Source organism: Xenopus tropicalis, chromosome 3 (genome assembly GCF_000004195.4).
Source record: "Xenopus tropicalis strain Nigerian chromosome 3, UCB_Xtro_10.0, whole genome shotgun sequence".
NCBI classification, from domain to species: Eukaryota; Metazoa; Chordata; class Amphibia; order Anura; family Pipidae; genus Xenopus; species Xenopus tropicalis.
The window spans coordinates 2,344,255-2,370,695 of record NC_030679.2 but is presented as its reverse complement, the minus strand read 5'-3'; the positions used below and the strand labels follow the sequence as shown (position 1 = coordinate 2,370,695).

At 53.8% G+C, this 26,441-nt stretch overlaps 1 protein-coding gene across 1 annotated transcript in view; it reads right to left on the bottom strand.

The window, feature by feature from the left end:
* Positions 1-17,894: 17,894 nt before the first annotated feature.
* Positions 17,895-26,441, bottom strand: part of rassf8 (Ras association (RalGDS/AF-6) domain family (N-terminal) member 8) — an 11,571-nt gene continuing 3,024 nt past the window's right edge. The window contains exons 2-4 of the mRNA XM_031898096.1: positions 19,378-20,355; positions 18,972-19,110; positions 17,895-18,469 (exon numbers count right to left, since the gene is read on the bottom strand). Of these exons, the coding sequence (XP_031753956.1) occupies positions 18,348-18,469; positions 18,972-19,110; positions 19,378-20,355 (1,239 nt within the window). The 3' untranslated portion in view covers positions 17,895-18,347. The remainder of the gene's footprint in view (positions 18,470-18,971; positions 19,111-19,377; positions 20,356-26,441) is intronic.

Here is a 26,441-nt window from a genome sequence, read left to right as displayed (position 1 = left end):
GGGCAGTTATAGATCAATAGCCCCACACACAGGGGCAGGGGCAGTTATAGATCAATAGCCCACACACAGGGGCAGTTATAGATCAATAGCCCCACACACAGGGGCAGTTATAGATCAATAGCCCCACACACAGGAGCAGTTATAGATCAATAGCCACACACAGGGGCAGTTATAGATCAATAGCCCCACACACAGGGGCAGTTATAGATCAATAGCCCCACACAGGGGCAGTTATAGATCAATAGCCACACACAGGGGCAGTTATAGATCAATAGCCACACACAGGGGCAGTTATAGATCAATAGCCCCACACACAGGGGCAGTTATAGATCAATAGCCACACACAGGGGCAGTTATAGATCAATAGCCACACACAGGGGCAGTTATAGATCAATAGCCACACACAGGGGCAGTTATAGATCAATAGCCCCACACAGACGCCTCTCAGACACAAACTGCGCCTCCAACTCTGACAGAAGAGGCAAAACGGCGGGAATACCGGTTGCCAAGCGACGGCTCTGCGTGTCCCCGCCCCTCCGGCCGCTCAAACACCAAGGCGCGCTCCCGCCAAGTCACCGCCGGGTCACGGTCACGTGTCTCCCTCTCACCCCACGTGATCCCCTTACCCCTGTGCTCAGCCATGTGACGGGGCGGGGAGAGGGGCGGGGCTAGCCCTGTGGGCGGGGAGACGGGGGAGTAAGCGCTGCGGGACTACAGTTCCCAGAATCCCCTCATGGCCTAAAGCGTGTAGTTGAGTTTATACAGCGGGAAGGCCTCTAGCCCGTAGAGCTGACACTCTTATTAGACCTTTACTTCTAACCAATGAGTGAGGGGCGCTATTTTGGGAACTTGTCCTAAATGTCACCCCCCCCCCCCCCCCCCGCTAAACTTAGCCCCTAGTGCCTCTGGGATACCCCGCCCCCTCCCTGGGGGGCAGCTCAATGCAGGGACTTGGGGGGGAACAGGCAATACAATAATTACCCCTACCAGCAGGGGGCAATAGATGGGGCAATTAGCCAAGGATGATTATTGGGTCACCAAAAGGGGCAGGGCTTAAAATGGAGTGGGTAGGGCTTAAACCTAATTGGGGCGTGGCCACCAACATCATTGGGGCAGTTATTACCCCTGTACCCTATGTACTAAATACTGCCCCCTTACACCTGCCCAACTATATGCCCCGCCCCCAATTAGATTGTAAGCTCCTTGGGGTAGGAATAACCTGGGAAATTGCTCCGTGACCCCACTTTTTCTTAAAGGGGTATCACAGCGACCCCCCCCTTAGCAACACGGGGGGGGGTATTTTGGGGTCCACAGGGTAAGAACCCCCTTATTATTATTATTAACCCCCTTGATATTGTCTGACTGCCCCCCGGCCCCTGGCAAGGGAATTAGATTGCAAGCTCCTGGGTGGCACAAAGGGGCAATATGGGGGGGGCAGATATACAGGGTGGCACCGTTGCCCAAGTGGGGGGCAGAGTTCCCAGTGCCCAGGGGGGGGGTACAGATGTCACATGATCTTCCCATTGGGGATCCCGGGATTTAGGAAAATTCCAGGCAATGTATAGAGAAAGTGGCACTTAGTAATGAGATGGCAAATAGGTGGGGACCCAGCGCCCTCTGCTGGCAGCTCAGAGTCACACACGTTGGTACTTTCCCTGCCGCTCTGCCTGCTGGGTAATCAGTGGCTTTAGGGCAATGTGGCCTTTACTTTCTGGGGCAAATAAAGGGTCTGGGTAAGTACTGGGGGGAGATTGAATTCACTTACCCAGGGGGAGGTTCCTGCCTGACCATGGGAAAGAGAGCAGCCCAGGAGCAGGAAGTACAGAGAATCAGAGCTCTGTACCTGGGTAAGTACTGGGGGGAGATTGGATTCACTTACCCAGGGGGAGGTTCCTGCCTGACCATGGGAAAGAGAGCAGCCCAGGAGCAGGAAGTACAGAGAATCAGAGCTCTGTACCTGGGTAAGTACTGGGGGGAGATTGGATTCACTTACCCAGGGGGGGGTTCCTGTCTGACCATGGGAAAGAGAGCAGCCCAGGAGCAGGAAGTACAGAGAATCAGAGCTCTGTACCTGGGTAAGTACTGGGGGGGGATTGGATTCACTTACCCAGGGGGAGGTTCCTGCCTGACCATGGGAAAGAGAGCAGCCCAGGAGCAGGAAGTACAGAGAATCAGAGCTCTGTACCTGGGTAAGTACTGGGGGGAGATTGGATTCACTTACCCAGGGGGGGAGGTTCCTGTCTGACCATGGGAAAGAGAGCAGCCCAGGAGCAGGAAGTACAGAGAATCAGCGCTCTGTACCTGGGTAAGTACTGGGGGGAGATTGGATTCACTTACCCAGGGGGGGGGGGGGGTTCCTGCCTGACCATGGGAAAGAGAGCAGCCCAGGAGCAGGAAGTACAGAGAATCAGAGCTCTGTACCTGGGTAAGTACTGGGGGGAGATTGGATTCACTTACCCAGGGGGGGTTCCTGCCTGACCATGGGAAAGAGAGCAGCCCAGGAGCAGGAAGTACATAGAATCAGAGCTCTGTACCTGGGTAAGTACTGGGGGGGATTGGATTCACTTACCCGGGGGGGGGGGGGTTCCTGCCTGACCATGGGAAAGAGAGCAGCACAGGAGCAGGAAGTACAGAGAATCAGAGCTCTGTACCTGGGTAAGTACTGGGGGGAGATTGGATTCACTTACCCAGGGGGAGGATCCTGTCTGACCATGGGAAAGAGAGCAGCCCAGGAGCAGGAAGTACAGAGAATCAGAGCTCTGTACCTGGGTAAGTACTGGGGGGAGATTGGATTCACTTACCCAGGGGGAGGTTCCTGTCTGACCATGGGAAAGAGAGCAGCCCAGGAGCAGGAAGTACAGAGAATCAGAGCTCTGTACCTGGGTAAGTACTGGGGGGAGATTGGATTCACTTACCCAGGGGGAGGTTCCTGTCTGACCATGGGAAAGAGAGCAGCCCAGGAGCAGGAAGTACAGAGAATCAGAGCTCTGTACCTGGGTAAGTACTGGGGGGAGATTGGATTCACTTACCCAGGGGGGGGGGTTCCTGCCTGACCATGGGAAAGAGAGCAGCCCAGGAGCAGGAAGTACAGAGAATCAGAGCTCTGTACCTGGGTAAGTACTGGGGGGAGATTGGATTCACTTACCCGGGGGGGGGGGGGGTGTTCCTGCCTGACCATGGGAAAGAGAGCAGCCCAGGAGCAGGAAGTACAGAGAATCAGAGCTCTGTACCTGGGTAAGTACTGGGGGGAGATTGGATTCACTTACCCAGGGGGAGGTTCCTGTCTGACCATGGGAAAGAGAGCAGCCCAGGAGCAGGAAGTACAGAGAATCAGAGCTCTGTACCTGGGTAAGTACTGGGGGGAGATTGGATTCACTTACCCAGGGGGAGGTTCCTGTCTGACCATGGGAAAGAGAGCAGCCCAGGAGCAGGAAGTACAGAGAATCAGAGCTCTGTACCTGGGTAAGTACTGGGGGGAGATTGGATTCACTTACCCAGGGGGGGGGGTTCCTGCCTGACCATGGGAAAGAGAGCAGCCCAGGAGCAGGAAGTACAGAGAATCAGAGCTCTGTACCTGGGTAAGTACTGGGGGGAGATTGGATTCACTTACCCGGGGGGGGGGGGGGGTGTTCCTGCCTGACCATGGGAAAGAGAGCAGCCCAGGAGCAGGAAGTACAGAGAATCAGAGCTCTGTACCTGGGTAAGTACTGGGGGGGAGATTGGATTCACTTACCCAGGGGGGGGGGTTCCTGCCTGACCATGGGAAAGAGAGCAGCCCAGGAGCAGGAAGTACAGAGAATCAGAGCTCTGTACCTGGGTAAGTACTGGGGGGGGGAGATTGGATTCACTTACCCAGGGGGGGGGTTCCTGCCTGACCATGGGAAAGAGAGCAGCCCAGGAGCAGGAAGTACAGAGAATCAGAGCTCTGTACCTGGGTAAGTACTGGGGGGAGATTGGATTCACTTACCCAGGGGGACGTTCCTGCCTGACCATGGGAAAGAGAGCAGCCCAGGAGCAGGAAGTACAGAGAATCAGAGCCCTGTACCTGGGTAAGTACTGGGGGGAGATTGGATTCACTTACCCAGGGGGGGCGGTTCCTGTCTGACCATGGGAAAGAGAGCAGCCCAGGAGCAGGAAGTACAGAGAATCAGAGCTCTGTACCTGGGTAAGTACTGGGGGGAGATTGAATTCACTTACCCAGGGGGGGGTGTTCCTGCCTGACCATGGGAAAGAGAGCAGCCCAGGAGCAGAAAGTACAGAGAATCAGAGCCCTGTACCTGGGTAAGTACTGGGGGGAGATTGGATTCACTTACCCGGGGGAGGTTCCTGCCTGACCATGGGAAAGAGAGCAGCCCAGGAGCAGGAAGTACAGAGAATCAGAGCTCTGTACCTGGGTAAGTACTGGGGGGAGATTGGATTCACTTACCCAGGGGGGGGGGTGGTTCCTGCCTGACCATGGGAAAGAGAGCAGCCCAGGAGCAGAAAGTACAGAGAATCAGAGCCCTGTACCTGGGTAAGTACTGGGGGGAGATTGGATTCACTTACCCGGGGGAGGTTCCTGCCTGACCATGGGAAAGAGAGCAGCCCAGGAGCAGGAAGTACAGAGAATCAGAGCTCTGTACCTGGGTAAGTACTGGGGGGAGATTGGATTCACTTACCCAGGGGGGGGGTTCCTGCCTGACCATGGGAAAGAGAGCAGCCCAGGAGCAGGAAGTACAGAGAATCAGAGCTCTGTACCTGGGTAAGTACTGGGGGGAGATTGGATTCACTTACCCAGGGGGGGGGGGGGTTCCTGCCTGACCATGGGAAAGAGAGCAGCCCAGGAGCAGGAAGTACAGAGAATCAGAGCTCTGTACCTGGGTAAGTACTGGGGGGAGATTGGATTCACTTACCCAGGGGGGGTTCCTGCCTGACCATGGGAAAGAGAGCAGCCCAGGAGCAGGAAGTACATAGAATCAGAGCTCTGTACCTGGGTAAGTACTGGGGGGGATTGGATTCACTTACCCGGGGGGGGGGGGGTTCCTGCCTGACCATGGGAAAGAGAGCAGCCCAGGAGCAGGAAGTACAGAGAATCAGAGCTCTGTACCTGGGTAAGTACTGGGGGGAGATTGGATTCACTTACCCAGGGGGAGGATCCTGTCTGACCATGGGAAAGAGAGCAGCCCAGGAGCAGGAAGTACATAGAATCAGAGCTCTGTACCTGGGTAAGTACTGGGGGGAGATTGGATTCACTTACCCAGGGGGAGGTTCCTGTCTGACCATGGGAAAGAGAGCAGCCCAGGAGCAGGAAGTAGAGAGAATCAGAGCTCTGTACCTGGGTAAGTACTGGGGGGAGATTGGATTCACTTACCCAGGGGGAGGTTCCTGTCTGACCATGGGAAAGAGAGCAGCCCAGGAGCAGGAAGTACAGAGAATCAGAGCTCTGTACCTGGGTAAGTACTGGGGGAGATTGGATTCACTTACCCAGGGGGAGGTTCCTGTCTGACCATGGGAAAGAGAGCAGCCCAGGAGCAGGAAGTACAGAGAATCAGAGCTCTGTACCTGGGTAAGTACTGGGGGGAGATTGGATTCACTTACCCAGGGGGGGGGGGTTCCTGCCTGACCATGGGAAAGAGAGCAGCCCAGGAGCAGGAAGTACAGAGAATCAGAGCTCTGTACCTGGGTAAGTACTGGGGGGAGATTGGATTCACTTACCCGGGGGGGGGGGGGGTGTTCCTGCCTGACCATGGGAAAGAGAGCAGCCCAGGAGCAGGAAGTACAGAGAATCAGAGCTCTGTACCTGGGTAAGTACTGGGGGGGAGATTGGATTCACTTACCCAGGGGGGGGGTTCCTGCCTGACCATGGGAAAGAGAGCAGCCCAGGAGCAGGAAGTACAGAGAATCAGAGCTCTGTACCTGGGTAAGTACTGGGGGGGGAGATTGGATTCACTTACCCAGGGGGGGGGTTCCTGCCTGACCATGGGAAAGAGAGCAGCCCAGGAGCAGGAAGTACAGAGAATCAGAGCTCTGTACCTGGGTAAGTACTGGGGGGGGGAGATTGGATTCACTTACCCAGGGGGGGGGTTCCTGCCTGACCATGGGAAAGAGAGCAGCCCAGGAGCAGGAAGTACAGGGAATCAGAGCTCTGTACCTGGGTAAGTACTGGGGGGAGATTGGATTCACTTACCCAGGGGGAAGTTCCTGTCTGACCATGGGAAAGAGAGCAGCCCAGGAGCAGGAAGTAGAGAGAATCAGAGCTCCGTACCTGGGTAAGTATTGGGGGGAGATTGGATTCACTTACCCGGGGGGGGGGTTCCTGTCTGACCATGGGAAAGAGAGCAGCCCAGGAGCAGGAAGTACAGAGAATCAGAGCTCTGTACCTGGGTAAGTACTGGGGGAGATTGGATTCACTTACCCAGGGGGACGTTCCTGCCTGACCATGGGAAAGAGAGCAGCCCAGGAGCAGGAAGTACAGAGAATCAGAGCCCTGTACCTGGGTAAGTACTGGGGGGAGATTGGATTCACTTACCCAGGGGGGGGGGGTTCCTGCCTGACCATGGGAAAGAGAGCAGCCCAGGAGCAGGAAGTACAGAGAATCAGAGCTCTGTACCTGGGTAAGTACTGGGGGGAGATTGGATTCACTTACCCAGGGGGGGGGGGTCCTGCCTGACCATGGGAAAGAGAGCAGCCCAGGAGCAGGAAGTACAGAGAATCAGAGCTCTGTACCTGGGTAAGTACTGGGGGGAGATTGGATTCACTTACCCAGGGGGGGCGGTTCCTGTCTGACCATGGGAAAGAGAGCAGCCCAGGAGCAGGAAGTACAGAGAATCAGAGCTCTGTACCTGGGTAAGTACTGGGGGGAGATTGAATTCACTTACCCAGGGGGGGTGTTCCTGCCTGACCATGGGAAAGAGAGCAGCCCAGGAGCAGGAAGTACAGAGAATCAGAGCCCTGTACCTGGGTAAGTACTGGGGGGAGATTGGATTCACTTACCCGGGGGAGGTTCCTGCCTGACCATGGGAAAGAGAGCAGCCCAGGAGCAGGAAGTACAGAGAATCAGAGCTCTGTACCTGGGTAAGTACTGGGGGGAGATTGGATTCACTTACCCGGGGGGGGGGGGCGGTTCCTGCCAGACCATGGGAAAGAGAGCAGCCCAGGAGCAGGAAGTACAGAGAATCAGAGCTCTGTACCTGGGTAAGTACTGGGGGGAGATTGGATTCACTTACCCAGGGGGGGTGTTCCTGCCTGACCATGGGAAAGAGAGCAGCCCAGGAGCAGGAAGTACAGAGAATCAGAGCTCTGTACCTGGGTAAGTACTGGGGGAAGATTGGATTCACTTACCCAGGGGGGGGGGGTTCCTGCCTGACCATGGGAAAGAGAGCAGCCCAGGAGCAGGAAGTACAGAGAATCAGAGCTCGGTACCTGGGTAAGTACTGGGGGGAGATTGGATTCACTTACCCGGGGGGGGGGGTTCCTGCCTGACCATGGGAAAGAGAGCAGCCCAGGAGCAGGAAGTACAGAGAATCAGAGCTCTGTACCTGGGTAAGTACTGGGGGGAGATTGGATTCACTTACCCAGGGGGGGTTCCTGTCTGTCCATGGGAAAGAGAGCAGCCCAGGAGCAGGAAGTACAGAGAATCAGAGCTCGGTACCTGGGTAAGTACTGGGGGGAGATTGAATTCACTTACCCAGGGGGGGAGGTTCCTGCCTGACCATGGGAAAGAGAGCAGCCCAGGAGTAGGAAGTACAGAGAATCAGCGCTCGGTACCTGGGTAAGTACTGGGGGGGGATTGGATTCACTTACCCAGGGGGGGGGGTTCCTGCCTGACCATGGGAAAGAGAGCAGCCCAGGAGCAGGAAGTACAGAGAATCAGAGCTCTGTACCTGGGTAAGTACTGGGGGGGGGGATTGGATTCACTTATCCAGGGGGAGGTTCCTGCCTGACCATGGGAAGGAGAGCAGCCCAGGAGCAGGAAGTACAGAGAATCAGAGCTCTGTACCTGGGTAAGTACTGGGGGGAGATTGGATTCACTTACCCAGGGGGAGGTTCCTGCCTGACCATGGGAAAGAGAGCAGCCCAGGAGCAGGAAGTACAGAGAATCAGAGCTCTGTACCTGGGTAAGTACTGGGGGGAGATTGGATTCACTTATCCAGGGGGAGGTTCCTGCCTGACCATGGGAAGGAGAGCAGCCCAGGAGCAGGAAGTACAGAGAATCAGAGCTCTGTACCTGGGTAAGTACTGGGGGGAGATTGGATTCACTTACCCAGGGGGAGGTTCCTGCCTGACCATGGGAAAGAGAGCAGCCCAGGAGCAGGAAGTACAGAGAATCAGAGCTCTGTACCTGGGTAAGTACTGGGGGGAGATTGGATTCACTTACCCAGGGGGGGAGGTTCCTGCCTGACCATGGGAAAGAGAGCAGCCCAGGAGTAGGAAGTACAGAGAATAAGAGCTCGGTACCTGGGTAAGTACTGGGGGGAGATTGGATTCACTTACCCAGGGGGGGGAGTTCCTGGCTTACCATGGGAAAGAGAGCAGCCCAGGAGCAGGAAGTACAGAGAATCAGAGCTCTGTACCTGGGTAAGTACTGGGGGGGGGGATTGGATTCACTTATCCAGGGGGAGGTTCCTGCCTGACCATGGGAAGGAGAGCAGCCCAGGAGCAGGAAGTACAGAGAATCAGAGCTCTGTACCTGGGTAAGTACTGGGGGGAGATTGGATTCACTTACCCAGGGGGAGGTTCCTGCCTGACCATGGGAAGGAGAGCAGCCCAGGAGCAGGAAGTACAGAGAATCAGAGCTCTGTACCTGGGTAAGTACTGGGGGGAGATTGGATTCACTTACCCAGGGGGAGGTTCCTGCCTGACCATGGGAAAGAGAGCAGCCCAGGAGCAGGAAGTACAGAGAATCAGAGCTCTGTACCTGGGTAAGTACTGGGGGGAGATTGGATTCACTTATCCGGGGGGAGGTTCCTGCCTGACCATGGGAAGGAGAGCAGCCCAGGAGCAGGAAGTACAGAGAATCAGAGCTCTGTACCTGGGTAAGTACTGGGGGGAGATTGGATTCACTTCCCCAGGGGGAGGTTCCTGCCTGACCATGGGAAAGAGAGCAGCCCAGGAGCAGGAAGTACAGAGAATCAGAGCTCTGTACCTGGGTAAGTACTGGGGGGAGATTGGATTCACTTACCCAGGGGGGGAGGTTCCTGCCTGACCAAGGGAAAGAGAGCAGCCCAGGAGCAGGAAGTACAGAGAATAAGAGCTCTGTACCTGGGTAAGTACTGGGGGGAGATTGGATTCACTTACCCAGGGGGAGGTTCCTGCCTGACCATGGGAAAGAGAGCAGCCCAGGAGCAGGAAGTACAGAGAATCAGAGCTCTGTACCTGGGTAAGTACTGGGGGGAGATTGGATTCACTTACCCAGGGGGGGGGGGGGTTCCTGCCTGACCATGGGAAAGAGAGCAGCCCAGGAGCAGGAAGTACAGAGAATCAGAGCTCTGTACCTGGGTAAGTACTGGGGGGAGATTGGATTCACTTACCCAGGGGGAGGTTCCTGCCTGACCATGGGAAAGAGAGCAGCCCAGGAGCAGGAAGTACAGAGAATCAGAGCTCTGTACCTGGGTAAGTACTGGGGGGGAGATTGGATTCACTTACCCAGGGGGAGGTTCCTGCCTGACCATGGGAAAGAGAGCAGCCCAGGAGCAGGAAGTACAGAGAATCAGAGCCCTGTACCTGGGTAAGTACTGGGGGGAGATTGGATTCACTTACCCAGGGGGAGGTTCCTGCCTGACCATGGGAAAGAGAGCAGCCCAGGAGCAGGAAGTACAGAGAATCAGAGCTCTGTACCTGGGTAAGTACTGGGGGGAGATTGGATTCACTTACCCAGGGGTAGGTTCCTGCGTGACCATGGGAAAGAGAGCAGCCCAGGAGCAGGAAGTACAGAGAATCAGAGCTCTGTACCTGGGTAAGTACTGGGGGAGATTGGATTCACTTACCCAGGGGGGGTTCCTGCCTGACCATGGGAAAGAGAGCAGCCCGGGGGCAGGAAGTACAGAGAATCAGAGCTCTGTACCTGGGTAAGTACTGGGGGGAGATTGGATTCACTTACCCAGGGGGAGGTTCCTGCCTGACCATGGGAAAGAGAGCAGCCCAGGAGCAGGAAGTACAGAGAATCAGAGCTCGGTACCTGGGTGAGTACTGGGGGGGGGGGGGGGGGATTGGATTCACACATGGGGCGAGACAATCAGAACCAGTACCCTGACGTCAGTCCCATTCTCTGCCACTGGCCCCTCCCCCAGATATAAATATTCATGAGGCCAATTACAGGCCGCTGGTTGCTTGGTTACGGCACGCGGGTCATGAAGCCCCCGCACCCCCAATCTGCCCTTGGGTGCCCCTGTAGTTCTGCCCTTGGAACGCTGACTGGGTGGGTAGAAGGGGGCGGCTCTATTGTACCATAATAGGAATGGAAACAGTCCGTGTAACGGCTTAACTTCCCCTTTAAATGGGATTAAACCAAATATGAGCAAGGCCCTCCCCTCAGGGAACCCCAATTATTATTATCACATTAGAGACCTGGGACCCCAAAAACGAGTACAAAGGTCTGTGTGCACAGGGCCACGCCCCCTGACCCATCCCATTATGCTTAACCCCCGCCCCTTTTGTCACCCCTACATTTCAAATCTCTTAGGGCCCCTCTGTCACAGACCCCCGTGACTCTCATACCCCCCATGTCTCTTTGTGACTGGGCAAATTTGCTCGAGGGTAGCAACCCATAGCAACCAACCAGTGATTAGCCTTTTCCAAACCAGTGAAAGCAAATATCTGATTGGTTGCTATGGGTTACTACCCAGGGGCAAATTTGCCCAGACTTTATAAATGAGCCCCAGTTGATTGCAAGCCTTCCACCCCTTGCTCGCGAGTCCAATAGGCAGGGTGCGCCCCCATGTGGGGTATACCGGAAGCGCCAACTTACCCACCAACTTCACCTTTAATGGGGCGGTTCAGCTTTGTTTTTAGTATGTTACTTTATTCCTAGCAACTTTGCAATTGGTCTTCTTTATTTATATTTTGAATTATTTCCCTTCTTCTTCTGCCTCTTTGCAGCTTTCAAATGGGGGTCACTGACCCCGGCAGCCAAACCCTATTGCTCTGTGAGGCTCCAGTTTTATTGTTATTATTACTTTTTATTCCTTATCTTTCTATTCAGCCCCTCCTCTATTCATATTCCTGTCTCTCATTCCAACCGCTGCCGGTTGCTAAGGTAAACAACACCCTAGCAACCTGATGGCTGCTAAAATACCAAACGGAGAGCTGCTGAACAAAAGGCTAAATACCTGAAAACCCATAAAAAATGAAGACCAATTGCAAATTGTCTCGGAATATCAATGTCTATATTATATTATATTAGTTAATTGAAGGTGAACTTCCCCTTTAATATTTATTTTGCTCGTTATAAGAATCAGCACCGCTGTAGCCAATCGTGTTCAAGTGGATCAGGATAAAAGAACCCCAAGATGGCGGGTTTATATATATATATATATATTTTATTTTTATTCATCTTTAATGATTGTCCCTCAAAAAAACGGCATCAACTCCTGACGTGTCGGCCAATCGGCTCTAATCCCCTATTGTATATATATTAAAGCTATTGGTGCTCTGCTTGTGTCTCTAATAGTGAGCTGATAACTGGGGGGTCGGGGGCCCCAAAGTCTATCCATGTCCCTCCCATTGGGGGTCTCCTAGCAACCGGCAGCAGATCCAACTGCATTTACTGTAATCCTGGAACTAATGGGTCCATGGGAAAGAGAGCAGCCCAGGAGCAGGAAGTACAGAGAATCAGAGCTCTGTACCTCGGTAAGTACTGGGGGGTGATTGGATTCACTTACCCAGGGGGGGGGGGTCCTGCCTGACCATGGGAAAGAGAGCAGCCCAGGAGCAGGAAGTACAGAGAATCAGAGCTCTGTACCTCGGTAAGTACTGGGGGAGATTGGATTCACTTACCCAGGGGGGGGGGGTCCTGCCTGACCATGGGAAAGAGAGCAGCCCAGGAGCAGGAAGTACAGAGAATCAGAGCTCTGTACCTGGGTAAGTACTGGGGGGAGATTGGATTCACTTACCCAGGGGGAGGTTCCTGTCTGACCATGGGAAAGAGAGCAGCCCAGGAGCAGGAAGTACAGAGAATCAGAGCTCTGTACCTGGGTAAGTACTGGGGGGAGATTGGATTCACTTACCCAGGGGGGGGTTCCTGTCTGACCATGGGAAAGAGAGCAGCCCAGGAGCAGGAAGTACAGAGAATCAGAGCTCTGTACCTGGGTAAGTACTGGGGGGAGATTGGATTCACTTACCCAGGGGGAGGTTCCTGTCTGACCATGGGAAAGAGAGCAGCCCAAGAGCAGGAAGTACAGAGAATCAGAGCTCTGTACCTGGGTAAGTACTGGGGGGAGATTGGATTCACTTACCCAAGGGGAGGTTCCTGCCTGACCATGGGTAAGAGAGCAGCCCAGGAGCAGGAAGTACAGAGAATAAGAGCTTTGTACCTGGGTAAGTACTGGGGGGAGATTGGATTCACTTACCCAGGGGGGGAGGTTCCTGCCTGACCATGGGAAAGAGAGCAGCCCAGGAGCAGGAAGTACAGAGAATAAGAGCTCTGTACCTGGGTAAGTACTGGGGGGAGATTGGATTCACTTACCCAGGGGGAGGTTCCTGCCTGACCATGGGAAAGAGAGCAGCCCAGGAGCAGGAAGTACAGAGAATCAGAGCTCTGTACCTGGGTAAGTACTGGGGGGAGATTGGATTCACTTACCCAGGGGGGGGGGGGGTTCCTGCCTGACCATGGAAAAGAGAGCAGCCCAGGAGCAGGAAGTACAGAGAATCAGAGCTCTGTACCTGGGTAAGTACTGGGGGGAGATTGGATTCACTTACCCAGGGGGAGGTTCCTGCCTGACCATGGGAAAGAGAGCAGCCCAGGAGCAGGAAGTACAGAGAATCAGAGCCCTGTACCTGGGTAAGTACTGGGGGGAGATTGGATTCACTTACCCAGGGGGAGGTTCCTGCCTGACCATGGGAAAGAGAGCAGCCCAGGAGCAGGAAGTACAGAGAATCAGAGCTCTGTACCTGGGTAAGTACTGGGGGGAGATTGGATTCACTTACCCAGGGGGGGGGGGGGTTCCTGCCTGACCATGGGAAAGAGAGCAGCCCAGGAGCAGGAAGTACAGAGAATCAGAGCTCTGTACCTGGGTAAGTACTGGGGGGAGATTGGATTCACTTACCCAGGGGGAGGTTCCTGCCTGACCATGGGAAAGAGAGCAGCCCAGGAGCAGGAAGTACAGAGAATCAGAGCTCTGTACCTGGGTAAGTACTGGGGGGAGATTGGATTCACTTACCCAGGGGGAGGTTCCTGCCTGACCATGGGAAAGAGAGCAGCCCAGGAGCAGGAAGTACAGAGAATCAGAGCCCTGTACCTGGGTAAGTACTGGGGGGAGATTGGATTCACTTACCCAGGGGGAGGTTCCTGCCTGACCATGGGAAAGAGAGCAGCCCAGGAGCAGGAAGTACAGAGAATCAGAGTTCTGTACATGGGTAAGTACTGGGGGGAGATTGGATTCACTTACCCAGGGGTAGGTTCCTGCGTGACCATGGGAAAGAGAGCAGCCCAGGAGCAGGAAGTACAGAGAATCAGAGCTCTGTACCTGGGTAAGTACTGGGGGAGATTGGATTCACTTACCCAGGGGGGGTTCCTGCCTGACCATGGGAAAGAGAGCAGCCCGGGGGCAGGAAGTACAGAGAATCAGAGCTCTGTACCTGGGTAAGTACTGGGGGGAGATTGGATTCACTTACCCAGGGGGAGGTTCCTGCCTGACCATGGGAAAGAGAGCAGCCCAGGAGCAGGAAGTACAGAGAATCAGAGCTCTGTACCTGGGTAAGTACTGGGGGGAGATTGGATTCACTTACCCAGGGGGAGGTTCCTGCCTGACCATGGGAAAGAGAGCAGCCCAGGAGCAGGAAGTACAGAGAATCAGAGCTCGGTACCTGGGTGAGTACTGGGGGGGGGGGGGGGGGGGATTGGATTCACACATGGGGCGAGACAATCAGAACCAGTACCCTGACGTCAGTCCCATTCTCTGCCACTGGCCCCTCCCCCATATATAAATATTCATGAGGCCAATTACAGGCCGCTGGTTGCTTGGTTACGGCACGCGGGTGATTAAGCCCCCGCACCCCCAATCTGCCCTTGGGTGCCCCTGTAGTTCTGCCCTTGGAACGCTGACTGGGTGGGTAGAAGGGGGCGGATCTATTGTACCATAATAGGAATGGAAACAGTCCGTGTAACGGCTTAACTTCCCCTTTAAATGGGATTAAACCAAATATGAGCAAGGCCCTCCCCTCAGGGAACCCCAATTATTATTATCACATTAGAGACCTGGGACCCCAAAAACGAGTACAAAGGTCTGTGCGCACAGGGCCACGCCCCCTGACCCACCCCATTATGCTTAAACCCCGCCCCTTTTGTCACCCCTACATATCATATCTCTTAGGGCCCCTCTGTCACAGACCCCCGTGACTCTCATACCCCCCATGTCTCTTTGTGACTGGGCAAATTTGCTCCAGGGTAGCAACCCATAGCAACCAACCAGTGATTAGCCTTTTCCAAACCAGTGAAAGCAAATATCTGATTGGTTGCTATGGGTTACTACCCAGGGGCAAATTTGCCCAGACTTTATAAATGAGCCCCAGTTGATTGCAAGCCTTCCACCCCTTGCTCGCGAGTCCAATAGGCAGGGTGCGCCCCCATGTGGGGTATACCGGAAGCGCCAACTTACCCACCAACTTCACCTTTAATGGGGCGGTTCAGCTTTGTTTTTAGTATGTTACCTTATTCCTAGCAACTTTGCAATTGGTCTTCTTTATTTATATTTTGAATTATTTTCCTTCTTCTTCTGCCTCTTTGCAGCTTTCAAATTTGGGTCACTGACCCCGGCAGCCAAACCCTATTGCTCTGTGAGGCTCCAGTTTTATTGTTATTGTTACTTTTTATTCCTTATCTTTCTATTCAGCCCCTCCCCTATTCATATATCTGTCTTTCATCCAAACCACTCCCTGGTTGCTAAGGTAACTTGGACCCTAGCAACCAAACCCTATTGCTCTGTGAGGCTCCAGTTTTATTGTTACTTTTTATTCCTTATCTTTCTATTCAGCCCCTCCCCTATTCATATATCTGTCTCTCATCCAAACCACTCCCTGGTTGCTAAGGTAACTTGGACCCTAGCAACCAAACCCTATTGCTCTGTGAGGCTCCAGTTTTATTGTTATTGTTACTTTTTATTCCTTATCTTTCTATTCAGCCCCTCCCCTATTCATATTCCTGTCTCTCATCCAAACCACTCCCTGGTTACTAAGGTAACTTGGACCCTAGCAACCAAAACCTATTGCTCTGTGAGGCTCCAGTTTTATTGTTATTGTTACTTTTTATTCCTTATCTTTCTATTCAGCCCCTCCCGTATTCATATACCAGCCTCTCATCCAAACCACTCCCTGGTTGCTAAGGTAACTTGGACCCTAGCAACCAAAAACCTATTGCTCTGTGAGGCTCCAGTTTTATTGTTATTGTTACTTTTTATTCCTTATCTTTCTATTCAGCCCCTCCCCTATTCATAGATCAGTCTCTCATCCAAACCGCTGCCGGTTGCTAAGGTAAACAACACCCTAGCAACCTGATGGCTGCTAAAATACCAAACGGAGAGCTGCTGAACAAAAGGCTAAATACCTGAAAACCCATAAAAAATGAAGACCAATTGCAAATTGTCTCGGAATATCAATGTCTATATTATATTATATAAGTTAATTGAAGGTGAACTTCCCCTTTAATATTTATTTTGCTCGTTATAAGAATCAGCACCGCTGTAGCCAATCGTGTTCAAGTGGATCAAGATAAAAGAACCCCAAGATAGCGGGTTTATATATATATATATATTTTATTTTTATTCATCTTTAATGATTGTCCCTCAAAAAACGGCATCAAATCCTGAAGTGTCGGCCAATCGGCTCTAATCCCTATTGTATATATATTAAAGCTATTGGTGCTCTGCTTGTGTCTCTAATAGTGAGCTGATAACTGGGGGGTCGGGGGCCCCAAAGTCTATCCATGTCCCTCCCATTGGGGGTCTCCTAGCAACCGGCAGCAGATCCAACTGCATTTACTGTAATCCTGGAACTAATGGGTCCATGGGAAAGAGAGCAGCCCAAGAGCAGGAAGTACAGAGAATCAGAGCTCTGTACCTGGGTAAGTACTGGGGGGAGATTGGATTCACTTACCCAGGGGGAGGTTCCTGCCTGACCATGGGAAAGAGAGCAGCCCAGGAGCAGGAAGTACAGAGAATCAGAGCTCTGTACCTGGGTAAGTACTGGGGGGAGATTGGATTCACTTACCCAGGGGGAGGTTCCTGCCTGACCATGGGAAAGAGAGCAGCCCAGGAGCAGGAAGTACAGAGAATCAGAGCTCTGTACCTGGGTAAGTACTGGGGGATATTGGATTCACTTACCCAGGGGGAGGTTCCTGCCTGACCATGGGAAAGAGAGCAGCCCAGGAGCAGGAAGTACAGAGAATCAGAGCTCTGTACCTGGGTAAGTACTGGGGGAGATTGGATTCACTTACCCAGGGGGAGGTTCCTGCCTGACCATGGGAAAGAGAGCAGCCCAGGAGCAGGAAGTACAGAGAATCAGAGCTCTGTACCTGGGTAAGTACTGGGGGGAGATTGGATTCACTTACCCAGGGGGAGGTTCCTGCCTGACCATGGGAAAGAGAGCAGCCCAGGAGCAGGAAGTACAGAGAATCAGAGCTCTGTACCTGGGTAAGTACTGGGGGAGATTGGATTCACTTACCCAGGGGGAGGTTCCTGCCTGACCATGGGAAAGAGAGCAGCCCAGGAGCAGGAAGTACAGAGAATCAGAGCTCTGTACCTGGGTAAGTACTGGGGGGAGATTGGATTCACTTACCCAGGGGGAGGTTCCTGCCTGACCATGGGAAAGAGAGCAGCCCAGGAGCAGGAAGTACAGAGAATCAGAGCTCTGTACCTGGGTAAGTACTGGGGGGAGATTGGACTCACTTACCCGGGGGGGTTCCTGCCTGACCATGGGAAAGAGAGCAGCCCAGGAGCAGGAAGTACAGAGAATCAGAGCTCTGTACCTGGGTAAGTACTGGGGGGAGATTGGATTCACTTACCCAGGGGGAGGTTCCTGTCTGACCATGGGAAAGAGAGCAGCCCAGGAGCAGGAAGTACAGAGAATCAGAGCTCTGTACCTGGGTAAGTACTGGGGGGAGATTGGATTCACTTACCCAGGGGGAGGTTCCTGTCTGACCATGGGAAAGAGAGCAGCCCAGGAGCAGGAAGTACAGAGAATCAGAGCTCTGTACCTGGGTAAGTACTGGGGGGAGATTGGATTCACTTACCCAGGGGGAGGTTCCTGCCTGACCATGGGAAGAGAGCAGCCCAGGAGCAGGAAGTACAGAGAATCAGAGCTCTGTACCTGGGTAAGTACTGGGGGGAGATTGGATTCACTTACCCAGGGGGAGGTTCCTGTCTGACCATGGGAAAGAGAGCAGCCCAGGAGCAGGAAGTACAGAGAATCAGAGCTCTGTACCTGGGTAAGTACTGGGGGGAGATTGGATTCACTTACCCAGGGGGAGGTTCCTGCCTGACCATGGGAAAGAGAGCAGCCCAGGAGCAGGAAGTACTACTACATATTCCAAATGAACTGTGCTGATTGGGTAGAAGTGATAAGGGGCGGGACTGTGAATGCCTCTGCGTTATTTATACACGGCTGAATACCCCCCCAGGCACTTTCCCAGTACATACGTGTAAATGACAAACAAGAATCACGGCCCTTCCAGCTTACGGCTCCGTGGTTCCGACCCGACCGTTCCGGATTAACCCTTTAACAGCAAATACAGCGATAGAGAAGTGACGCCCAACCACAAAGCGGTCGTAGCGAATCGAGGGGAGACCCCCCCCAAGCGTAGGGGCCCGGGGCCCCGCGGGTAACACTGTCACGGCTGGAAATACTGATCATGTACAGAAACGTTACAAATCATTGGTCTGCGTTAGAAAACTCATTAGCATATGAAAAATATATATATATGAGCGTTGGCTCCGCCTCCCAGTCTCTAATACACATTAAATATAATACTTTGGAGTATGAGAACGAATACACGAGCGCCCCCCGATAATCGGATCCAGTGCAGTTATACAGTTCCTGGCGCTGGATTGTGGGGGTGACCCCCCCCCCCATCCTTTCTTTTTGTCTTAGCGGAATTTACAGGAGATCCTCGGGGGCGGGGCTTGTGGCTCCTCCCACAGGCGATAGGAGTACATGGCGGTTTATACGTAGATCCCTTCTGGGTTGAAACCCGACGTCAGCGCGTTCTGTAGGATGCGCAGGTTGCTGGGAAGTTGGCGAGATGATCCGGGTCGCTTCAGGGATCCGGACTGAAATGCTGGTTCTGGAACAGAAGAAAAGAAAATAGAACATCGGATTTTGGCACAATGGATATGAGTGATGGTGCCCGGGGCACTGCACGTGCTCAGTGGGCTCTGGGATGTCAATGGCTACTGAGCATGCTCAGTATTCCCTCCATATCTCTACATGAGGCCTTATGGGGCAACTTACATAACTTCTACCCCAGGCCACCATCAGGGGGGGTACTGGGCATAGCAAGGCCCTCCCCCTTGCTAAGTTAGTATGGGTCCCATGGTCACTAGTGATTTATTTACCCTGTAGCCCTCCGGTTGTCAAACTACAACTCCCAGGATGCCCCTGAAGACTTCAGTTTCTAACTCAAACATACTTCTTATATGAGAATTACAGCAGCTCCCCCTTTAGGTTATGGGGTGTATTACACGGCGAACGGAAGCCCATAAGTAATCTCAGTAAGTGCTACAAGAGCTTACAATCTAAAGGCTAAGGGCAGGGGCAATACCCTCTATGGTGCCCCAGGGCCTCACCTTTCTCTGGTTGGGGGAACTCGGCGTCACTTGGCTCGGCCGGCAGGACGGTCACCTTGGTCCCAGTTTGCTGGATAAACTGCTGCAGATTAACCTGGCGAAGCTCCTTGGTGAGTTGCTCGAGTTCCTGCTCTCGATCCTGGGGGGGGGCAAGAGGGTCTCTAAATTAATTACCCATCGGGGGGCACAGCCTATATATGAACTGTGTGCCCTACTGAGTGCCATAGGCAGCCATTGGGGGGGCACAGCCTATATATAAACTGGCATGGTTGACATTCAGTAGAACATGGATGCCAGGGACTGGGGGGACAACCTACACATGGTTCCCACCCCAATGAGTTGATACATCATCTCTTTCCATATGTGCCCGCCCAGTTATGAGTTAGTACCCACCCTTTGTACTTACCAGCAGTCGCCGGGCAGCCTGGCCCAAGGACCTCTCCACCGCCTTACTGCCATTCTCAATCCTCACGCTCTCGTGGCCTTGGACTTCCAGGTCCCCTTTGACCTTCTCCATCTTCCCCCTGATGATCCCCCCCTTGACCTGGGCCTCATGGTCCTCCAGCTGAAGCTTCTCGGCCTCGATGCCCCCCTCGATGGAGCGGATCTGGGCCTGGTAGGCCTTGAGTTGCCTCTCGCACTGGGAAATCCTCTGCTTCATCTCCTCCAGCTGCTCCTTCAGTTGCTTCTCGTTCTCCATCTCGATCTGCAGCTCGTTCTCCCAGAACTCCTCCTCCTCGATCTCCACCTCGTTCTTCTTGATCTTCTGCTCCAAGCGGCCCATCTCCTCGTCCAGGTTGGACTTGTGCTTCTGCTGCCAATACCTGGTCTCGGCCTCGTTGGAGTCCAGTTGCTTCTCCAGGGAGAGGAGCTTCTCGTTCTGCAGGTGGATCAGCTTCTTCAGCTCCTCGGCGGTGGTCTTGCAGTTGTTCAGGACCCTCTGTCTAAACTCCGACTCTTTGCCTTTGCCGAAAATGTCGATCAGCCCCTTGGCGCCCCCCGTGAAAGTCAACGATTTCCGCTTTGGCTCTCGCCTCCTTATGGAGCGGTCGTTCTGGGGCCTCAGCTTGGCCAGGGGAGGGAGGCTCTGTCTGTACAAAGTCCTTTCGGGGACGTGGGCGATGCTGTCCGAGGTGGGTCTCTCGCCGAGAGACGGCCCCGTGCGTTTGAGTATCAGCTGAACGTCACTTGCGTACTGCCCCCACTTATTGAGCGATATCACCGGGTTCTCATGGGGGGCCAAATGCCTCTCCGTCTCCCTCCATTTCTCTATCAACGTGTACCTCCCGGTGCGGCCTGGTAATGACAAAAGCAGAACACAAGAGGGCGCTATTGAGAAGTGAAGCGTAATACTCCTATTGGCCAGCAGATGGCAGTGTTTGCTCTACAATACATTTTCCTAATAAGGAGCCAAAAAATACACCGAGGGGGTCATTTATAAACAAAAAAAATGTGCAAATATTTGTTTCGCACGCGGTTTCCCACGTTTTCAATGCGCCGGTCTTGTCTGGCTTTATAAATATAAACACGGGGTGAATATGTTGTGCGATTAATTCTGCGCTGCGTGAATTTTATAAATGAGCCCCCTCCCCAGTGTCTAGAATTAGCTGCTGCGACCAATACATAGCGGTATTTGTATCTCACTATATACAGATAGAATGTAAAGCCGATCAGTTGCAGTACTGCTTCCCACCACCAGTTCAGCCTACAGCCCATAGGGTTACAATGGAACAGCGCCACCATCTAAAGTTCTGTTCATCAAAGTGATATTAAGTAAAGAATAACAGGAGCCGCCATGGGATCTCCCACTGGTACTGGCCCAATGGTATGGCCCAATGGTACTGGCCCAATGGTACTGGCCCAATGGTACAGCCCAAGGGTACGGGCCCAAGGGTACGGGCCCAAGGGTACTGGCCAATGGTACTGGCCAAAGGGTACTGGCCAAAGGGTAATGGCCCAAGGGTAATGGCCCAATGGTACTGGCCCAAGGGTACTGGCCCAAGGGTACTGGCCCAAGGGTACTAGCCCAAGGGTACTGGCCCAAGGGTACGGGTCCAATGGTACTGGCCCAAGGGTACTGGCCCAAGGGTACTGGCCCAAGGGTACTGGCCCAATGGTACTGGCCCAAGGGTACTGGCCCAAGGGTACTGGCCCAAGGGTACGGGTCCAAGGGTACGGGTCCAAGGGTACTGGCCCAAGGGTACGGGCCCAATGGTACTAGCCCAAGGGTACTAGCCCAAGGGTGCGGGCCCAAGGGTACAGGCCCAAGGGTACGGGCCCAAGGGTACGGGCCCAAGGGTACTAGCCCAAGGGTACTAGCCCAAGGGTACTAGCCCAATGGTACTGGCCCAATGGTACAGCCCAAGGGTACGGGCCCAAGGGTACGGGCCCAAGGGTACTGGCCAATGGTACTGGCCAAAGGGTAATGGCCCAAGGGTAATGGCCCAATGGTACTGGCCAAAGGGTACTGGCCAAAGGGTACTGACCCAATGGTACTGGCCAAAGGGTACTGACCCAATGGTACTGGCCAAAGGGTACTGGCCCAATGTACTGGCCAACGGGTACTGACCCAATGGTACTGGCCAATGGTACTGGCCAAAGGGTACTGACCCAATGGTACTGGGAGAGAGAATGAAGATTGTGGGTCGGTATCTGCAGCCTGAGGGGAGATAAAGTTCTATTCTTATTCTGGGATGCGTTGCCCTATCGCTGCCCAATGTGCCCAGACCCCGTTTCATGCTGATGGTGCAGCCCCCCTTCCCCACCCTGGATCTGAACCAATAAGCAGTACCTGTTTTCCCTCCGGCTGCCTGTGATTGGTTCATTGCAGGGAGCAGCTGACAATATGGAAAAAAAAGGTGCGTCTGTATCAGCCCCGGGTATATAAAGTGCCCCCTCATTTCTACCCCTTGTTGTATATACTGTGCCTCACCCCTTCAAGCTCTTGTATATTTGGTACCTATCTTTTCTACCCCTGGTGTATAAGTTGCCCCACCCCTTCTGTCCCTGGTGTATAAGTGCCCCACCCTTTGTCCCTGGTGTATAAGTTGCCCCACCCCTTCTGTCCCTGGTGTATAAGTTGCCCCACCCCTTCTGTCCCTGGTGTATAAGTTGCCCCACCCCTTCTGTCCCTGATGTATCAGGTGCCCTACCCTTCTGCCCCTTTATATAAAGTGCCCGCCCCTTTTCTCCCTGGTATATAAGGTGCCCTCCCCCTTCTGCCCCTTTATATAAGTTGCCCCACCCCTTTTCTCCCTGGTCTAGAAGTTTCCCACCCCTTTTCTCCCTGGATATATAAGATGCCCCGCCCCTTCTATCCCTGGCTAATGCAGTCCCCGCCCCTTCTGTCCCTGGGAATGACTTGCCCCACCCAATTCCTTGAGTGGTTGAATAAGACTTGAGTTCTGTTGAGAGTTCCAGTTCCAGTTACATGGTTCCGACCCAGATAGAGAAACTACCCGTTTGACCGACAACCAGAACAGGAAGCAGAACATCACTGACTTTCCCGCCATAAACTAAAACCTATAATTGTGGCTACAGGGGGGCGGTGCCACTCTCTGCCTCACTTTCTGGCACCGACGTACAAACCCCCCTGATGAGATGGTTCAGTCCAAAGTCCTTATGGGCCTGTGTCAGAAGTCTGAGCAGTGCAGGGAATAGAAACAGCCAATCACTGCTTTGGGGACCCCCCTGCCCCCAGTGGTACAGCCCAACTTCCCCTACATTCTGCCCAGAGAGACTTAGCGCAACGCAGATAATAATTCCCTTCCCTTCAGCCGACTGGGGGAAACGAGTTTGTTACTATGGAAACTGAACAATCATAATTGGGGGAAATAAGAGACTTAGGGCTCCGGGGGCGGAGTTTAACATGGAACGAATAATATTTATAGAAAGTTCCAGTGTGGACAGGAGAGGATTGTGGGAAAAGTATTGTGACTGTCACCCCAATGTTTCTATATATCTGTAACCTTGTTATGGGCTAAGGGGGCCCAGCCTGAAGGCCAGTTAGGGGGGGATTTGGGGTGAGTGCTTATTTGTGCCCTGGGTACCCCTGGAACTATAGCGGGGTGACTGTTACCCCAATGTTTCTATATATCTGTAACCTTGTTATGGGCTAAGGGGGCCCAGCCTGAAGGCCAGTTAGGGGGGGATTTGGGGTGAGTGCTTTTTGTGCCCTGGGTACCCCTGGAACTATAGCGGGGTGACTGTTACCCCAATGTTTCTATATATCTGTAACCTTGTTATGGGCTAAGGGGGCCCAGCCTGAAGGCCAGTTAGGGGGGGATTTGGGGTGAGTGCTTATTTGTGCCCTGGGTACCCCTGGAACTATAGCGGGGTGACTGTTACCCCAATGTTTCTATATACCTGTAACCTTGTTATGGGCTAAGGGGCCCAGCCTGAAGGCCAGTTAGGGGGGGATTTGGGGTGAGTGCTTATTTGTGCCCTGGGTACCCTGGAACTATAGCGGGGTGACTGTTCCCCAATGTTTCTATATATCTGTAACCTTGTTATGGGCTAAGGGGGCCCAGCCTGAAGGCCAGTTAGGGGGGATTTGGGGTGAGTGCTTATTTGTGCCCTGGGTACCCCTGGAACTATAGCGGGGTGACTGTTACCCCAATGTTTCTATATATCTGTAACCTTGTTATGGGCTAAGGGGGCCCAGCCTGAAGGCCAGTTAGGGGGGGATTTGGGGTGAGTGCTTATTTGTGCCCTGGGTACCCCTGGAACTATAGCGGGGTGACTGTTACCCCAATGTTTCTATATATCTGTAACCTTGTTATGGGCTAAGGGGGCGCAGCCTGAAGGCCAGTTAGGGGGGATTTGGGGTGAGTGCTTATTTGTGCCTGGGTACCCCTGGAACTATAGCGGGGTGACTGTTACCCCAATGTTTCTATATATCTGTAACCTTGTTATATACTATGGGGGGGGGGGAATAAAAGGTTTCTCAGTATTTTCCTTTCATTAAGTGATTCCATTAAGCGCCGCTGCCTCCCACGTATTCGCCGTTCCCATCGCTTGTAACTAATTATCGAGTGAATTCGTTCCTATTAATCCCGGCTCGGGGGGGGGCTCGGGGGGGGGGGCGAGACCCTGTTTTTATTAACACATTTTAGGGCAATTAGATGCGGTTTGTTTCATGGCGAGAAAAAAAATAAAACGACTTGGGAAGAAAGCGATTGGCCGCGCCGCTAATGAACTGCAGATGAGACTTGAAAGGAGCAATTTGCTTTGAACGACCCTTCCCGCCGCAGCCCCCCCGGCACCCTATGTGAGCTGAAAAGCCCCCAGAATCCCCCCCAACCGCCACTCCCATTGGGATGAATGGGAAACTCTGCCAATACTTGGGGTTTTTCAGGCCAAAAATGCTTATTTTGATTAAAATTTCTCTTTTTATAAGGGACCATCTCACCCCCCCCCCCCCCCGATACTGTTTGGGGGTCAGCAGAGAGGGGCATGATGGGAAATCCCATGGATACAGTGTGGCCCCCCTCTTTGTCTCCCACCTTGGTACACAAATAGTTAAATACTGTGCCTTGCTGAGGACTCTGGGAGTTACAGTAGGGGCAGCTGGGGCAGCTGGGAGTTACAGTAGGGGCAGCTGGGGAGCTGGGAGTTACAGTAGGGGCAGCTGGGGATGCTGGGAGTTACAGTAGGGGCAGCTGGGGATGCTGGGAGTTGCAGTAGGGGCAGCTGGGGATGCTGGGAGTTACAGTAGGGGCAGCTGGGGATGCTGGGAGTTACAGTAGGGGCAGCTGGGGATGCTGGGAGTTACAGTAGGGGCAGCTGGGGATGCTGGGAGTTACAGCTGGGCATGCTGGGAGTTACAGTAGGGGCAGCTGAGGACTCTGGGAGTTACAGTAGGGGCAGCTGGGGATGCTGGGAGTTACAGTAGGGGCAGCTGGGGATGCTGGGAGTTACAGTAGGGGCAGCTGGGAGTTACAGTAGGGGCAGCTGGGAGTTACAGTAGGGGCAGTGGGATGCTGGGAGTTACAGTAGGGGCAGCTGGGAGTTACAGTAGGGCAGCTGGGGATGCTGGGAGTTACAGTAGGGGCAGCTGGGGATGCTGGGAGTTACAGTAGGGGCAGCTGGGGATGCTGGGAGTTACAGTAGGGGCAGCTGGGGATGCTGGGAGTTACAGTAGGGGCAGCTGGGGATGCTGGGAGTTACAGCTGGGCATGCTGGGAGTTACAGTAGGGGCAGCTGAGGACTCTGGGAGTTACAGTAGGGGCAGCTGGGGATGCTGGGAGTTACAGTAGGGGCAGCTGGGGATGCTGGGAGTTACAGTAGGGGCAGCTGGGAGTTACAGTAGGGGCAGCTGGGAGTTACAGTAGGGGCAGCTGGGGATGCTGGGAGTTACAGTAGGGGCAGCTGGGAGTTACAGTAGGGGCAGCTGGGGATGCTGGGAGTTACAGTAGGGGCAGCTGGGGATGCTGGGAGTTACAGTAGGGGCAGCTGGGGATGCTGGGAGTTACAGTAGGGGCAGCTGGGGATGCTGGGAGTTACAGTAGGGGCAGCTGGGGATGCTGGGTACTGTTTCCAACTCCCAGCATTCCTGTTATCGGGGGGGGTTAGGGTACCCCTGATTCCGTGTACTTGGGGGGGGGCAATAACTCGGCCCTGGAGGGGTTCCCAGTGTATTTTTCCTGTTAATATTCCAACCTCTGGGGGGGATTCCATTTCTCTCTCAGTCGGCGGGGGGGGGGGGGATACTGGCCGCTTCCCAAACCGTACAGCCTCCCCTTCCAACTCTCAGCACCGCGGGGTTAACCCCTTAGTAGCACAGCCAGAGCGGCGACGTTCCCCTATAAACATTATGGGTGTTGGGGGGGTGGTTTTGTTTGCTCTGCCCCTGCCGAGCTGCATTCGGGCAATGCCCAGGGGAATTAGTGCAGATATTGGCCGGAATGGTGGGGGGGGGGCAATTAGATCCGCCGTCATATTGATTGACAGCTATGTGTGGGGGGTAATTAGCAGGGGGGCCGCTCCTGTGTGACCTTTGTTAATTAATCAGATGGGGCAGTGAAGGAGTAATGGACGTCAGGGCGCCCAGAGCATTCCTTCACTGAGCTGCCATATTGCTTATTAGGCACACTCCTTCCTGCTCTGATTGGCTGAGCCGTGGGGGTCAGTCTGGGTTTGGATATAACTGGGGGGGGGGCTGCATGGATAGGGTACCCCCCTTGGGTAGGGGGTGGGGGAGGCACTGATAGGAGTGGAAAGATCAGAGCCCAGTAGGGGGTGCAGGGAGTTGTTACTGATGGGGGGGCCCGGGGGGCTGGAGACAGAGGCCTATCAGCGACGGGCGGGGGATCCGGGAGGAAGAGATAACGGAATATTCTGGAAGCTGCTGTTTGGCTGATGGGGGGGGGGGCTGGAATGAGCTCATGGGATATTACTAGCACTACAGGCAGCGGCGTTGGCTTTGGGCCCAGTCTGGTTCTGTCCCGTCCCAGTGTCCCTATCCGTGCT